The 13,578-nt window shown below is 64.6% G+C and overlaps 2 protein-coding genes across 2 annotated transcripts; one reads left to right on the plus strand and one right to left on the minus strand.

The window, feature by feature from the left end:
- The first annotated feature begins 34 nt into the window (after positions 1–34).
- On the plus strand, positions 35–7,976 carry CHLRE_01g002350v5 (uncharacterized protein). Its single transcript, XM_043058120.1, has 13 exons — positions 35–648; positions 1,166–1,267; positions 1,764–1,825; positions 2,298–2,389; positions 2,781–2,917; positions 3,267–3,327; positions 3,804–3,961; positions 4,253–4,317; positions 5,304–5,474; positions 5,844–6,015; positions 6,359–6,436; positions 6,645–6,807; positions 7,237–7,976. The coding sequence occupies exons 1-13, from the start codon at positions 262–264 to the stop codon at positions 7,377–7,379; spliced, it is 1,791 nt and encodes a 596-aa protein (XP_042928034.1). The 5' UTR covers positions 35–261; the 3' UTR covers positions 7,380–7,976.
- Positions 7,977–8,944: 968 nt separating this feature from the next.
- Positions 8,945–13,314, minus strand: CHLRE_01g002400v5 (uncharacterized protein). Its single transcript, XM_043058121.1, has 7 exons — positions 13,190–13,314; positions 12,751–12,829; positions 12,251–12,356; positions 11,643–11,783; positions 10,532–10,703; positions 10,116–10,193; positions 8,945–9,684 (listed from the first exon to the last, which is right to left on the minus strand). The coding sequence occupies exons 2-7, from the start codon at positions 12,824–12,826 to the stop codon at positions 9,568–9,570; spliced, it is 690 nt and encodes a 229-aa protein (XP_042928035.1). The 5' UTR covers positions 12,827–12,829; positions 13,190–13,314; the 3' UTR covers positions 8,945–9,567.
- Positions 13,315–13,578: the final 264 nt, after the last annotated feature.

The raw sequence follows: 13,578 nt of genomic DNA on the forward strand, positions 1-13,578 counted from the left end.
TACCCCATTATGTGCACTTAATTGAATGCGGGGCCTAGGGCTTTTGATACCATGCCGGCGAGCCCCCGCAAGTTCCCCACCAACCCTGACACGAAACACACCCGGCCAATCGCCCGAGGACCTTTAGCCTTTGTTGCATGCCGTATTACATGTAAATCATAAAGCAGTGGCGATAGGTTGATAGGAAGGGACCCGCAATTCAACTCGGGCGGGATCTCTGCACTAACTGCGGGGCGCTGTTGGTCCTATTTGCTGCTGCAAATGGCGCCCGTAGCTGACCCCAAGTCTAAACGATATGATAGGCAGATTCGCATTTGGGGAACGCACGGCCAACAGCGACTCGAGAGCTGCTGCATCTGCTTGCTAAACTGTGGTCCCACTGGCTCAGAGACGCTTAAGAACCTTGTTTTGGGAGGAATTGCATCGTTCACTATTGTGGATGGCGGTAAAGTCGAGGCCCGCGACTTGGGCAACAATTTCCTGGTCTCTGCGTCCAACCTCGGCGAGCCACGAGCAAAGGTTGTCACAGAACTGCTTCAGGAGCTGAATGAAAGCGTGTCGGGCAGCTATGTTGAGGAGGTGCCGGAGGTCATCATCGCAGACAACCCGGCGTTCTTCAACGGCTTTGACCTGGTCATCGCGACGCAGGTGTGTGTGCAGGGAGGCGGGCTGGAAGCGGGGTCAGGAGGGGTGGACAGCAGATGGGGAGGCGGCGGGGACGGCCCGGCCCGACCCAGGGGTCTGGCTCCTCCTGCGGGCGTGCTGAGCACACCGCCACGCGGCCTGCCCCCTCTTACAATGTCCATGTCGCATTCGCCATTGCGCCACCACGTAGCTGCGCCACGGATGGGAATGACAATATCACACAGGACCTGCTACACGGCACAGTGCCACACACGCAGGGCGCGGCATGTGCGCTCCGTGTGCCCCGCTCTTATCCCTCACCTCCTCGCCCCCAACCCCTAACCCCGCCCGTACGCGCCTCTGCCGGCCCGCACAACATCCCCCCCACCCTGTACCGCTATTCCAAGCATTTTTGCGCCCCCCCCGCACACACACCCATACACCTAAACGCAACCACACGAACCCGCCCACGCTTGCTGCTGCGCACGAAGCCACAAACCCGCCCGCCCCCCCGCCCCAACACCGCCCTCTGGCTCCACAGCTGCGGGAGCAGGACGCGGTGGTGCTGGACGGCATCTGCCGCGCCAGCGGCCGCGCCCGCCTGCTGCTGGTGCGCAGCTACGGCCTGGTGGGCTACCTGCGGGTGAGGCGGAGGAGAGGAGTGGGAGGAGAGGGAGGAGTGGGAGGAGAGGGAGGAGGGGACAGGGACAGGGACAGGGACAGGGACAGGGACAGGGACAGGGACAGGGGCAGGGACAGGGACAGGGACAGGGGCAGGGGCAGGGGCAGGGGCAGGGACAGGGGCAGGGGCAGGGACAGGGACAGGGGCAGGGACAGGGGCAGGGGCAGGGGCAGGGACAGGGACAGGGGCAGGGACAGGGGCAGGGGCAGGGACAGGGGCAGGGGAGGATTTGTAAATACTAGCCCAAACTACACCAAACCAAGGGGAGGGGGAGGGAGAGGGGAAGGGTAGTTCATGTAGTTCATTCCAGAACCCAAAGCAAGCCAACCCAAGGGGGTTGGGGAGAGGCGTTAGGGACTGCGGTAAGTTGGGCCGCAATTCTAGCGGGTGGGAGTCGGCGAGTCAGATGCCCCCGGCTCTTCTCCCCCACCCCGCAAGCACCCACACACCCCCACAGGCCAGCCTGCCTGAGCACCGCATCGTGGAGTCCAAGCCCGACTCCCAGCTGGACGACCTCAGGTGGGGCGTGTGTCACGTGTGTGTGTGGGGGGGAGGCAGGCGTGTGTGTGTGGGGGGGGAAGGGGGCGTGTATGTTGAGGGGTGTGATGAGAGGGCGTGTGCGCGTGAGGGATTATGCAGCGTAGGCGGAGGGAGGGAGGCGGGAAGGGGTGGGGTGAGAGTGCAGGGCAGCGACGGCGCCCTGTTAGGCTCGTAACTGGCGTGGCGCTAGATGCGGCGCCCGATTGCGGCGCCCGGATGCGGCTGCCCCGCGCCACTGCCTTACACCGCCCCCTGTCCATTCCCGGACAGTCACCGCCTCGTACGCACCGGCACCTGCCCAGCTCCTCCTTCGTCCTACAATACCGGATCCTGCCCCCCGTTTTCGTTGGTTTAGTTGGCTTAGTTTGGGCTGGTATTTACAACCGCCCCGCCCACCTCCCCCACCACCTCCCCCCACCACCCACCCACCCCCACCCCACCACCTCCCCAGGCTGAACGCGCCCTGGCCCGAGCTGTCGTCCTTCGCCGCCTCCTTCGCGCTGGAGCAGCTGGACGAGGTGGCGCACGCCCACGTGCCCTACGGTGAGGGGGGAGGAGGGGGAGGCAGGGAGGGGGAAGGGGAGGGGAAGTGGGAGGGGGAGGGGAAGGGGAAGCGGGAGGGGAAGCGGTTGTAGATACCAGCCCAATCTTAAGGGGGAGGGGGAGGGGCCAGCAGCGGCGGGGATACGGGGCCCGAGGGCGGGAAGGGGTGGATCGGGTCCAGGGGGAAGGACGTGGAGACAACAGAGGGGAGGCAGACGGTAAAGCGATTTGGGAGGGGGGTACCGTTGCGGTGAAGCGGCAGAGCGCGAGGAGCACTTGCAGCGCGGCTCGGGAGGGGGACGCAACTGCCGGTAGCTCCTCCCCTCCGTGCTGCCCCCACTCCTGCGCCCGCACCCCCCACCTCCCCTGCCTCCCCTCCCCCCCGCCGCAGTGGTGCTGCTGCTGCAGGCGGCTGCCCGCTGGCGCGCCGGCCACGGCGGCGGCCTGCCCGCCACCAGCGCGGACAAGGCGGCCTTCAAGGCGGCGGTGGGCGGCATGAGGCGCACCGCGGACGGAGTGCCGCTGCCGGTGAGGAGGCAGGGGCGGAGGGGGAAGGGGGAGGAGGATGAGGAGGCGGAGGAGGAGGGGGAAAGGAGGAGGGGAGGCAGGGGATGCAAGGAGGGAGGGAGCGGCACCACGCGGCGGGGGTTTTGCTGCGGTTTGGAAAGAGTGAATGGGGTAGTTCAGAGCTTGAGGATGAGGGCGAAGTGGCGCCGCACGGGTGCGAGCGGCATCCCCGGCAACTCCCTCTGGGCCCATGTGCCCCCCCCCCATTGTACCACTTTTCCAACCACCTTTGCAACCCCCCAGTCCCCAGTCCTCTCCGTTGGACACGCTCGCAACCCCCCACCCCGCCCCCTCTCCCCCACCCCGGCAGTCTGAGAACTTCGATGAGGCGCTCAAAGCCGCCTTCCACGTGTGGACGCCCTACGCAATACGTGAGATGAGGCATGGGAGGGGGGATTACATTCATGATTAATTAAGAAGTGAAGGCGTAGGCAGGGGGAAGGGAGGAGGGCGAAGGGAAGAGGGCGAAGGCAGTAGGGCGAAGCGAGGAGGGCAGGTAGGCCGGGCGGAGGGGCTGCGCGGAAGCGGAGGGACTGGCCCTCGGTTGTGTGAGTCTCCGTGCCAGTCTGCAATGAGGGGTGGGGCTGTGGCGCTGCAAAGGCTGTGGCTGCTGCGGCCGGCTTGCCTCCGCTGGGACCAGTGCGCCTCCTGGTTAGGTACACGTGCCGCCCATGGTGCACGTCGCCAGTCCGCACAGGCTGCTCCCCACTGGCTGCTCCCCGTGCTAACTGCTTCCCCGGCTGCCCTCCGGCCCCATGCCCGCTTCCCTGGTCCTTCTCATGTCCCGACATTTCCATTCTTCATTCGTTCTGCCGCCTCACCCTCCCTCCATGTTGCGCCCCGGCAGCCTCGGAGGTGCGGGCGCTGCTGGCGGATGACGCCGCCTCCCTCAGCGGTGCCGGCGGCGGTGCCGGCGGTGCCGGCGGCGGCGGTGGCGGCGGCGGCGGCCTGGGTCCGGGCAGTGACGACTTCTGGGTTCTGGTGGCGGCACTGCGGGCGTTCGTGGTGAGAGAGGCGAGGCGAGGCGAGGGGAGGGGACAGCAAACGAGGGGAGCGCTAGTCGCCAGGTGCAAGGTGTGTGCAGGGGGGAGGACGACAGAGCGCAGCGGACGGTGCGCAAGCGAACGGCGCACCAGCCACCTCACCCTAGACCCCAGCTCCCCCCATCTACCTCTCCTCCTCGACTATTGGGACATATTTCTTGGGGCTCGGGCACGTAACCTCCGCCCACCCCTCCTCGTCCACCCGCTCCTCCACCCACCCGCTCCACCACCCACCCGCTCCCATCCCGGCCAGGAGGGCGAGGGCGGCGGCTGCCTGCCGCTGGAGGGGTCCATACCCGACATGCACGCCACCACCGAGTGAGTGCACGTGTGGGGGTGTGTGGGTGTGTGTCCGGATGGGCGGTGCTTCAGCGGGCGATGGCGGGCGGCGGGTGGCGGGCAGCAGTCCGTGTGTTAAAGATGCAAAAGGACAAAACAAGCGCAAAGACTGTGTATGCGATGCACGAGCGCGACGTGGCTATGGATGTGTTAAAGAGCACAAGGAAAACGTGGATGGATGGATGTGTGTGTATGCGTGTGTGTCTGTCTGTGTGTGTGCCTGTGTGTACGTCACGTTAAACACCGCCGTCGTCTAGCCAGTCATGCCTGGACCTGCATCCCTGATGGCGTTTGTCCCCGCTGTACCCCTGGAAGTCGGCACCTCTATCCTTAATGCACACCGTTCGCATGAATGGCTACGCCCCCCCTGGGCCCCCCATTCTTGAAGAATACCCCCCCACACACACACACGCACACACACACACACACACACACACACACACACACACACACACACACACACACACACACACACACACACACACACACACACACACACACACACACACACACACACACACACACACACACACACACACACACACACACACACACACACACACACACACACACACACACACACACACACACACACACACACACACACACACACACACACACACACACACACTTGGACTTAGCGGCCAGGAGTAGCGACGAGGAGCTAGGAATCGTAGGAGTGCCTGGGCCTCACGGTACCGTGAGCACATGCATGGGTTTGCACCCTTGAGAGCGTGTGGACACGAATCCCCCCTCGAAGTTAGAGCAGCGGGGGTTGCGCGATTTCCGGTTGGTAAGACCGGCGGCTCACCGCAGCAGGTATGCGAGGTAACTTCAGGTAACATCCGTAAACCGTCGCTTTGCTGCATCGCATACACTGTCTTTGCGCAACGTTTTCCTTGTGCTCTTTAACACACACACACACACACACACACACACACACACACACACACACACACACACAGCCTGTACCTGCGCCTGGCCGCCGTGTACCGGGACAAGGCGGAGCGCGACACCGCCGCCGTGGAGGGCCACTGCCGGCGCCTGCTGGCGGCGCTGGGCCGGCCCGCGGACGCCATAGCGCACGACACGGTCCGCAGCGCCTGCAGGCACGCCCGCCACCTGCGCTGCGTCAGGTGCGGCTGCAGGGGCCGGGAGGCGGGAGGCACAGGGGGGTTGGGGGGAACGGGGGTTGGGGGAACGGGGGTTGGGGTTAGGGTTGGGGTTGCTGGGGTGCGACTCGGGCGCAGCTGGGGGCTGCAGGGGCGGCGGGGGCCCGGGTCGGCAGGGAGGCGAGTGTTGCACAGGGGCGTGTCGCGGCGTGTTGGGAAGGTGGTGGCGTAGGGACAGCTGCTCAGGGGCCGGCTGTGCACCTGCAGCGGGGACCTCCCACCCCCCACTCCACCCCATCCCACACACATTGCGCTCGAGACAATTCCGGCGTTTGGGCAGGGCTCCCTCCACTCATGTCATGTCACGCCGCACACACGCACACACGCACACAGGTACCGCACGCTGGCGGAGGAGACGGCGCCCGGCACGGCGCGCGGCGGCGCGCTGGCGGCGGCTCTGGCGGCCGGCGGCGGCGGCTTCCTGGGCCCCTCGGACGCGCCGCCCGGCTCCAGCGATGCGGCGCTGTATGTGCTGCTGCGGGCGGCGGACCGGTTCTTTGCGCAGGTGTGCGGAGTGGGGAGGAGGAGGAGGAGAGGAGGGGTGGGGAGGGGAGGGAAGGGGGTTGGGTAATGGGTGTGGAGGGGGGGAGGCGGGGTGTGTGTCAGCCAGCCTCTTGTTGTGCTTTCCTAACACACGCATACAACCCCTGACCCCCTGAATAGGGTGAAGGGGGGATTGTAGAATGTGGTACAGAGAAAGGGGAGGTTAAGTCAGGGAGGGGTGGAGGGGGGACGGGGAAACGAGGGGGGCGTCGGTCAAGGCGTACGTAGGGAGTGCCGGACCTGACGAAGATGGTCCCCACCTGTCAACCCCCGCACTCCCGCCCCCACCGCCACCACCCCTCCAGACTGGCCGCTACCCGGGTGACGTGACGCCCGGCGACCCCTCAGACGACATCCCGCTGCTGCGGCAGGCGGCGCAGCAGGCGGGTCGGGGTGTGTGTGTGGTTGCTGTGTGCGTGCGTGCATGTGCGGGTATGTGCGTGCATGTGGGTGTATGTGGGTGCATGTGCGTGGATGTGGATGGGTGGACGGAAGACGAGCTGCGGGAGGTGACTGCCGTGTGCGTTGACTGCCGTGAGAGTGTCGCGCTCAGTAACATTTCCATTTTGTTATCCGACATTCACAACACAGGTGCTCATAGACACAGGCGTGGTCCCCGGCGGCTCGGGCGGCAGCGCCAGCGGAGTGGGCTTCAACCCGCGCAAGAGCCCCGACAGCAGCAGCGGCAGCGGCGCGGCGGCGGCGGCGGCGGTCAGCGAGGACCTCATTGCTGAGTTCTGCCGCTTCGGGGCGGGTGAGTGTTGGGTGAGGGAGGGGAGGATGGGAGAGGGGAGGGGAGGGGAGGGGAGGGGAGGGGAGGGGACAGGGCTGGAAAGGGAGGGAGGGGAGGGGGTTGTAGATACCAGGCCAAAGTAAACCGAACCCAATGCTATAGAGCGAGGAGGAGAGCGTGGCCTATGCTTGGGGTCGCATAGGGGTTCGGCCGCGTGGAGGCGCGGTCTGTTGCTTACCTTCCTTATTCTAGCCACACAGACGCACACACGTATGTGCTTAACGCTCACGCTCACGCTCACGCTCCCCCACCCATCCACCCTCCCCATCGGTAACGACGCACCTGCTGCACCAATGTGCCTGGCCACAACTCCGCTTCTACTTCATTAATCTTGAATGCAACCCCGCTCCCACCGCCCCCGGCCCCACCGCCCCCGCGCCCCTCCCCCAGCCGAGCTGCACGTGGTCGCCGCCTTCATGGGCGGCGTGGCCGCGCAGGAGGCCATCAAGCTGGTGACGCGGCAGTTCGTGCCGCTGGCCGGCAGCCTGGTCTACAACGCCATGTCCGCAACCACCACCGTGCTGGAGCTGTAGCGGCTGCTGCTGCGGGGCTGTGGTGGTGGAGCTGTAGGGGCTGTAGCGGCGGGGGAGAAGGGCCTGTAGCTTGTATGGAGGTGGGGGCTGTAGCTGGTATGGAGGTGGTGTGGGTGGAGCTGATGTGAGAGGTGGGGTGGGGTGGGGTGGGTGTGTGATGGGATGGGGTGGGGTGGAGCTGCAACATGATGGGATGTGGGGATGCGGGCTCAAGGCAGCTGGGCGTACGGACAAATGGCCATCCCGCGTCCAGATGTGACAGGTCCAGGTGATATGTTATCGGCGATACACCGAATGGGTTTGTAGATTGTGTGGGTGGGGGAGAGCGCGATGGTGAGCGCCATGCTCTCACACTCAGCAATATTTCGCCGGCAGGGTATGATCGGGGCTGTACTTATGCCCAATGAACTTCGACTTTGGCATTTCGTCCTTACCAGTTTTCTGGTTGATCTCGTGCCGGAGTGGTCTAACGGGTGGGTCTCAAGGACTTGAGAATTCCCATGTTGCAAAACGCGTGGGTTCGAACCCCACCGAGGTCACACAATTTTACATGAGGCCACCCTGACCTTCACCGCCCCATTCGTCTAATATTGCTTTGTTTGATGCTTTGACCAGACCGGGGCAGGGGGGGCGGTCGGGGAGGGGAGGGGGGGTCTCAGGGCCCGGTCAGGGGGGGCGGGTGGGGCGGTCAGGGTGGGGGCCATCCAGGGTGGAGTTGGTGTGTGATGGGGACAGGGTTCAGGCAGGTTGGCGAGGTCCCATAGGGTGCAGCTGACGTCCATACCCCAAGCAGACAGCAAACAGTTTGCAGCGGCAGAGCAGGAGTGCATGGCTGGTCGAACGCCGGAGTTACTGTACCGACAAGTGGGTGGAGTTGGTCAAAGGTGGGGCGGTCAGGGATTGGTCAGAAGGGCATTTGGTAGCGGTGGCAGTGGCGGCTGTGGCAGTGGTACCGGTGGCCAGCGCTCGTATCTTCCTTCGTTCGGAACGAAATTTGCCCAAAAAGGCCTCTGGCGGACGAAATTTTTTTGACCTCGACTTGGAATTTCGGCCAAAACGCACGGGATCTTGGGGGGTCTTTCGTCAAACAGACGAAGACATTTTTGGGATTTCGGCCACTTTTGGCCAAGGACAGGGGGTTCCAGCAGCTACTGCACGGCCGAAACCTGCGTGGCATATGGTAAGAAGGCTCAAAGGGCTGTATCTATGGGTGTTGACGGCGGGAGACAGGGGTTCCCCTGGCGGGAGAGTGAGGTTGGGTCGGCGGGAAGCAGGGGAGGAGTGGGCGTGTCGTGTCGGTGTCGACATCGTGCGGGTCGGGGGCGGAGCCCCCGGAAAATTTTTGGGGGTGAACGGCGGCGGCGGCAGCCTGTTTCGTCAACTAAACGAAGCCATTTTAAGGAATTCGGCCACTGACGCCGCCCCTGCCTTCGTAAGATACGAGCGCTGCCGGTGGCCAGCACTGGTCGGGTGTGTCCAGGGTAGCGACGACAGCTGGCTGCATGGTCCTCGGCTTTGGGCTGAGCCGGTGAGCCCCCCGAGTGCAGCAATTCGGGTGGCGGGGTCGAGGATGCGGATTACAACGGGTGGCGGGGTGAAGCCCCTAGGAACACCCCTGTCCGAACAGACCCCAAACTGACTGCCCCTTTGACCACCCCATTCTTTGGCCACTCCGTTCTTTGACCGCCCCAGTCTGACCGCCCCAATCCCGGCTGCCCCATTCTGACCGCCGCCACCCTGAACCCCCCCCCCCCATTCTGACCGCCCCATCTTGACTTCCCCATGAAGGTGGGGCAGGGTTTGGACTCAGCCTCAGGCGGGGAGTGGCACCCGGGTGGCGAGCGGCGGTGAGGCGCGGCCCTTACTGCTCACAGTGTCGAGTTCTCTTTGCCCGCAGCTATTAGGAGCCGCCATCACTCCCCTAACCATTATACATGCATAAAAATGCAGACAGTATGTATATGATGTGCATCCTGCCAAGAGAGCGCGCAAGTCGCCTGTACATGCACGACACGCACGACACGCCAAGCCCACGGACCTACATGCCACACTCGCATCCCTACCCGCCACCTCCACCCTCCCTGCCCAGTCCGCACCTCGCTCCGCCTGCCACTCCACTCTTCACCGCCACAACCACACCTGCCGCACCCGTCCCACACCCGCCACACTCCGTACCCGGTCACCGCCTCTACTTCTTCACCGCGCCCTGCTGCCCCGCCCCTCCTGCCCCTCCTGCCGCCGCCGCCGCCTGCACGGCCTGTTGCAGCGAGGCAAGGTAGAAGGTCTCCATGTGCTCCTCCAGACCCTGGTCGCGCGAGGGGGGAAGAGCGCGGATTCATGCATGATACTTAAGACGAAATGATATTGACAGGTTGTGGATAAAGGTGGAGGGGTGGAATGCGGGGCGGGGTGGGGTGGGTGGTTGAGGGGAGGGCTTGAGGATAGGTGGGGCAGGGTGGTGGCCGTGTGGTGTGGCGCACTCACTCCCTCACCGCACCTACCTATCCGTGCCCCGCTTCCTAGCGTTGGCCTTGTCCTCTGGCTCTGCTGTACGTGTCCGCTCACAGCACAGGCTCCTCAAAGCGGGGCCCCACCTGGCCACCTCCCTCCCCCTGCCAAGCCCCCTACAGTCCTGCCCTGGCCCCACCCAGCCCCCCCCCCTGCTCGCCCACGGGGTTTGGATTAAACTACCTCCCTCGCCCGCCCGCCCGCCCAATCCTTGCCGCCCTGCCTCACCTGCCCCCCCACCAGGGCGTTCAGCAGCTGCATCTCGCGCTCCTTGATCTCCTCGTACACCTCGTCCCAGGGCCGGGACTGGGCGGGAGCGGGAGGGAGGAGGGGAGGGGAGGGGAGGGAGGGGAGGGGGTTACATTTATGATTAGTTAAGAAACAGTATTTTAGCAGACGATGATTGTAACCCCCCCCTGTACCAATCCTTGCACCCCCCCCCCCCCACGACGCCTCGGCCCACATCCCATAAGTATTATCGCTTGCAACTAACACCTCTGCCTGTGCTCCGCTCGTTTTCGTTGGTTTTGGTTTAGTTTGGGCTGGTATTTACAACCCCCCCCCCGTCGGCACACCCCGGTCGGCACCCCCCCCCGTCGGCATGAATGCAACTCCCGCCCCCATCCCCTCCTCCTCGCCCTCACCTGGTCCTGCACCTGGCTGACGATGTCCTGGATGACCTCCATGCCCGCCTTGCCCTCGCCGAACACGTCCGTGCTCACGCCCTCCGCCGTGCTGCGCCCCACGCGCAGCACGCCGTCCGCGCCCAGCCGCACCGCATGGCCCACGTGGCAGTAGCCCATCAGGCGCGGCACGCTGGGGGCGGGGCGGTGGGAGGAGGGGGAGAGGAGGGGGAGAGGAGGGGAAGAGGGGCGGCGGGTTGTGGTTGAGGTTCCCAGAAAGAGGGGGGGGTACATTCATGGTCGATGAAGCAGAAGTGAAGTTGTAGGGGGCAGGGGGGGTTATGTGCCCGAGCCCAATAAGGCCCAAGAGTCAACGAATTGTCGCCCCCGGGGGGGGTGCGAGTATGTGGGGTTTTGAGTGTCTAATGCAGGACTATGACCCAAGCGAGGGCAAGGGAGAGAGAGGGAAGCCAGGGAGTGGAAGGGGTGTGTGTGCGTGCGTGTGTGTGTGTGTGGAGGCGGATGATGTGGGCCCCCGGCGGCTCTCTCCCTCCCCCGCCCAGCCGCACACACACACACACACGTCGCGGCGCGTGTTCACTATCAGGTGAGCTCGACTACGACCAGCGGGCGGGAATCTGGGAATTAGGCGTGCTGGGTAAACGTTGTTTAGCGCGCCCAGGGTGCGGAGCATGGACGCATACAGGTGCATCGCGGGGTCAGGCCGAATGGTCGCCCGTGGGGTTCCAGGCTTATCGCGGGTAAGTATGACTACCTGGGTCACGTCAGTCACGCGACGCTCGGTAATATGGTGGGTATCGGTAAGTAACTCCGTCGCGTCATTGGGCGGGCTTTCGTTTCGTTTTTTAACATATACACACACACACACACACACACACACACACACACACACACACACACACGCACGCGCGCACACACACACACACACGCTCGGTATATTGGTAGGTATCGGTAAGTAACTCCGTCGCGTCATTGGGCGGGCTTTCGTTTCGTTTTTTAACACACACCCGCACACACACGCACACGCACAAACGCACACACACACACACACACACACACACACACACACACACACACACACACACACACACACACACACACACACACACACCTGGGCACGATGTCGTTGGCGTTGGTGATGCGCCAGGTGTCGGGCACCAGGCGGTCAAACACCTCCGCAAAGGCCTTGTTGCCCACACGGGGCGCGCCGTAGGAGTAGAGGCTGATGCGCTGGATGGAGCGGGCGGGAGTCCTGGGTGTGGGGGGCGTGGGTGGGTGGGGCGGGGTGGATGGGTGTGTGTGGGGGGGTGGGGGGGCTTACATTCATCATTAGGTGAGAAACTGGTAGGCGGTCGGCAGTTTTGGGGAGCAGGAATCAGGCGTGGAGGTGTAGGGGAGTCGAGTCCCTTGGGGCGCTTCCTGGTGATGTTCCTTCCTCACACCCCGCCCCACCCCTCTCACCCACCCCCACCGCACCTCACCCCACGCCACGCCACGCCTCGCCCCATCCCCAAAGCCCCGCCCCGTAGCAAGGCTCAAGGGCATCAAGATCAGGGTCCAGCTCCAACCTCCCCTGCGCTCTGGTTCTGGGTCTTGTTCCAGCTGGGATGGGAGTGACCCCCTCCCCCACTCTCTCCTCCTCGCTCTTTTGCATCGGGCTGGTGTCTACAACCCTCCCCCCCCCTCCCCGAACCTCCCCCCCCCGCAGAACCTCCCCACCTCCTCTCCGCCAGCTCGTATGCGGCCAGTGTGGCCAGGGCGCCGCCCAGGCTGTGCCCCGTCACCAGCACACGCCACGGCCGGCCGCCCGCCTTCTCGCCAGAGCCTGGCGGGGGGTTACATCCATGATTAGGGGGGAGGGGGGGCAGGGGCAGGGGATTGGCGGTACTCCTGGTGTGGCTGGCATGGTACACGGTGCGTTGCACACGCGCCCACACACGGTGCGAGCTTCCGCGGCAAGCATTCACCCCTCCCGGTGACATCCCCTCCCCACACACACAGACACGAGCACACGAACACACGCACACACGCACATCCGACCCCCCCCTCCTCTCTCCCCCCTCCCTCCTGTACAACGACTCGCCTTTGCAGCTGCAGTTCTCCTTGCCGCGCGACTGTTTCCTTACGGGATTGGTTCAACGTTACCCCCTCCCTCCCCTGCTCTCCCCCCTCTTCCCCCTCTTCCCCCTCGCTCCCCCCTCCTCCCCCCCTGTCCCTACCCGTGATGTCGTCCAGCAGTCGGAAGCAGGTGCGGCGCACGCTGTCGTAGGCGTCCAGGAAGCCCTTGTGAACCATGAGCTGGTAGGGGGGGAGGGAGGGGGGAGGGAGGGAGGGGGGAGGGGAGGAGGGAGGGTTACATCGTGTGGGGGGGAGGGTGGCATGAGCCAAGCGATGGGAGTGTGGGAGGGTGGGGGTTGCAAGGATTGGTACAGAGAAGTGTAGCGAAGTAGACATCAGGCGTGGGTGGTCTGAGCGGGAGAGAGCGGGGGCGTGGTGTCCTTCAAGGGCGCAGCCGGACAGCTTCCATGGCCCCACCCACCCAGCCACCCCACTCCTCCCTCAACCCACCCCACTCCTCCCACAGCCCACCCCACTCCTCCCTCAACCCCCCCCACCCCAAACTCCTCCCACAGCCCCACCCCACCCCCCGCCCCCCACCTGGTTCTGTGTGGCGCCCGACACGGCCTTGAGGATGCGCGCGCTGAAGGGCAGCCCCGCGTTGTCGTCCAGGCGCTCCGGGTTGAGGCTGCAGGGCGTCAGGTTCAGGTCGGTGGCGATGTCCTTCCACTTGACCTGGGGGGGGGAGTGGGAGGGGAGGAGTGTGTGTGTGTGTGTGTGTGGAGGTGGGGAGTGCGGGAGGGGAGGGTGGTGGGAGGGGAGGGGGTGGGAGGGGGGTGGGAGGGGAGGGGAGGGCAAAAGGGGTGGGAATGGGGGGGTTACACGCACTAATTTTACGAAGTGAAGTCGTAGCCAGGTACAAAGGTACACAGGGGGGTTATATATGTTACCAGCCCAAACCCAACCGAGTCGAATGCAAAAGAGCGAGG

This window comes from Chlamydomonas reinhardtii, chromosome 1, assembly GCF_000002595.2.
Source record: "Chlamydomonas reinhardtii strain CC-503 cw92 mt+ chromosome 1, whole genome shotgun sequence".
Taxonomy (NCBI): domain Eukaryota; kingdom Viridiplantae; phylum Chlorophyta; class Chlorophyceae; order Chlamydomonadales; family Chlamydomonadaceae; genus Chlamydomonas; species Chlamydomonas reinhardtii.

Excerpts from the sequence above, each read along its gene's own strand:
- CHLRE_01g002350v5 (XM_043058120.1), top strand. The coding sequence starts at position 262 with ATGGCGCCCGTAGCTGACCCCAAGTCTAAACGATATGATAGGCAGATT. Across the intron at positions 649-1,165 it reads ACCTGGTCATCGCGACGCAG|CTGCGGGAGCAGGACGCGGT; the intron begins GTGTGTGTGCAG and ends CTGGCTCCACAG. Across the intron at positions 3,962-4,252 it reads CGGCACTGCGGGCGTTCGTG|GAGGGCGAGGGCGGCGGCTG; the intron begins GTGAGAGAGGCG and ends CATCCCGGCCAG.
- CHLRE_01g002400v5 (XM_043058121.1), bottom strand. The coding sequence starts at position 12,826 with ATGGTTCACAAGGGCTTCCTGGACGCCTACGACAGCGTGCGCCGCACC. Across the intron at positions 10,194-10,531 it reads TCAGCCAGGTGCAGGACCAG|TCCCGGCCCTGGGACGAGGT; the intron begins GTGAGGGCGAGG and ends GCTCCCGCCCAG. Across the intron at positions 9,685-10,115 it reads ACGCCCTGGTGGGGGGGCAG|GGTCTGGAGGAGCACATGGA; the intron begins GTGAGGCAGGGC and ends TCGCGCGACCAG.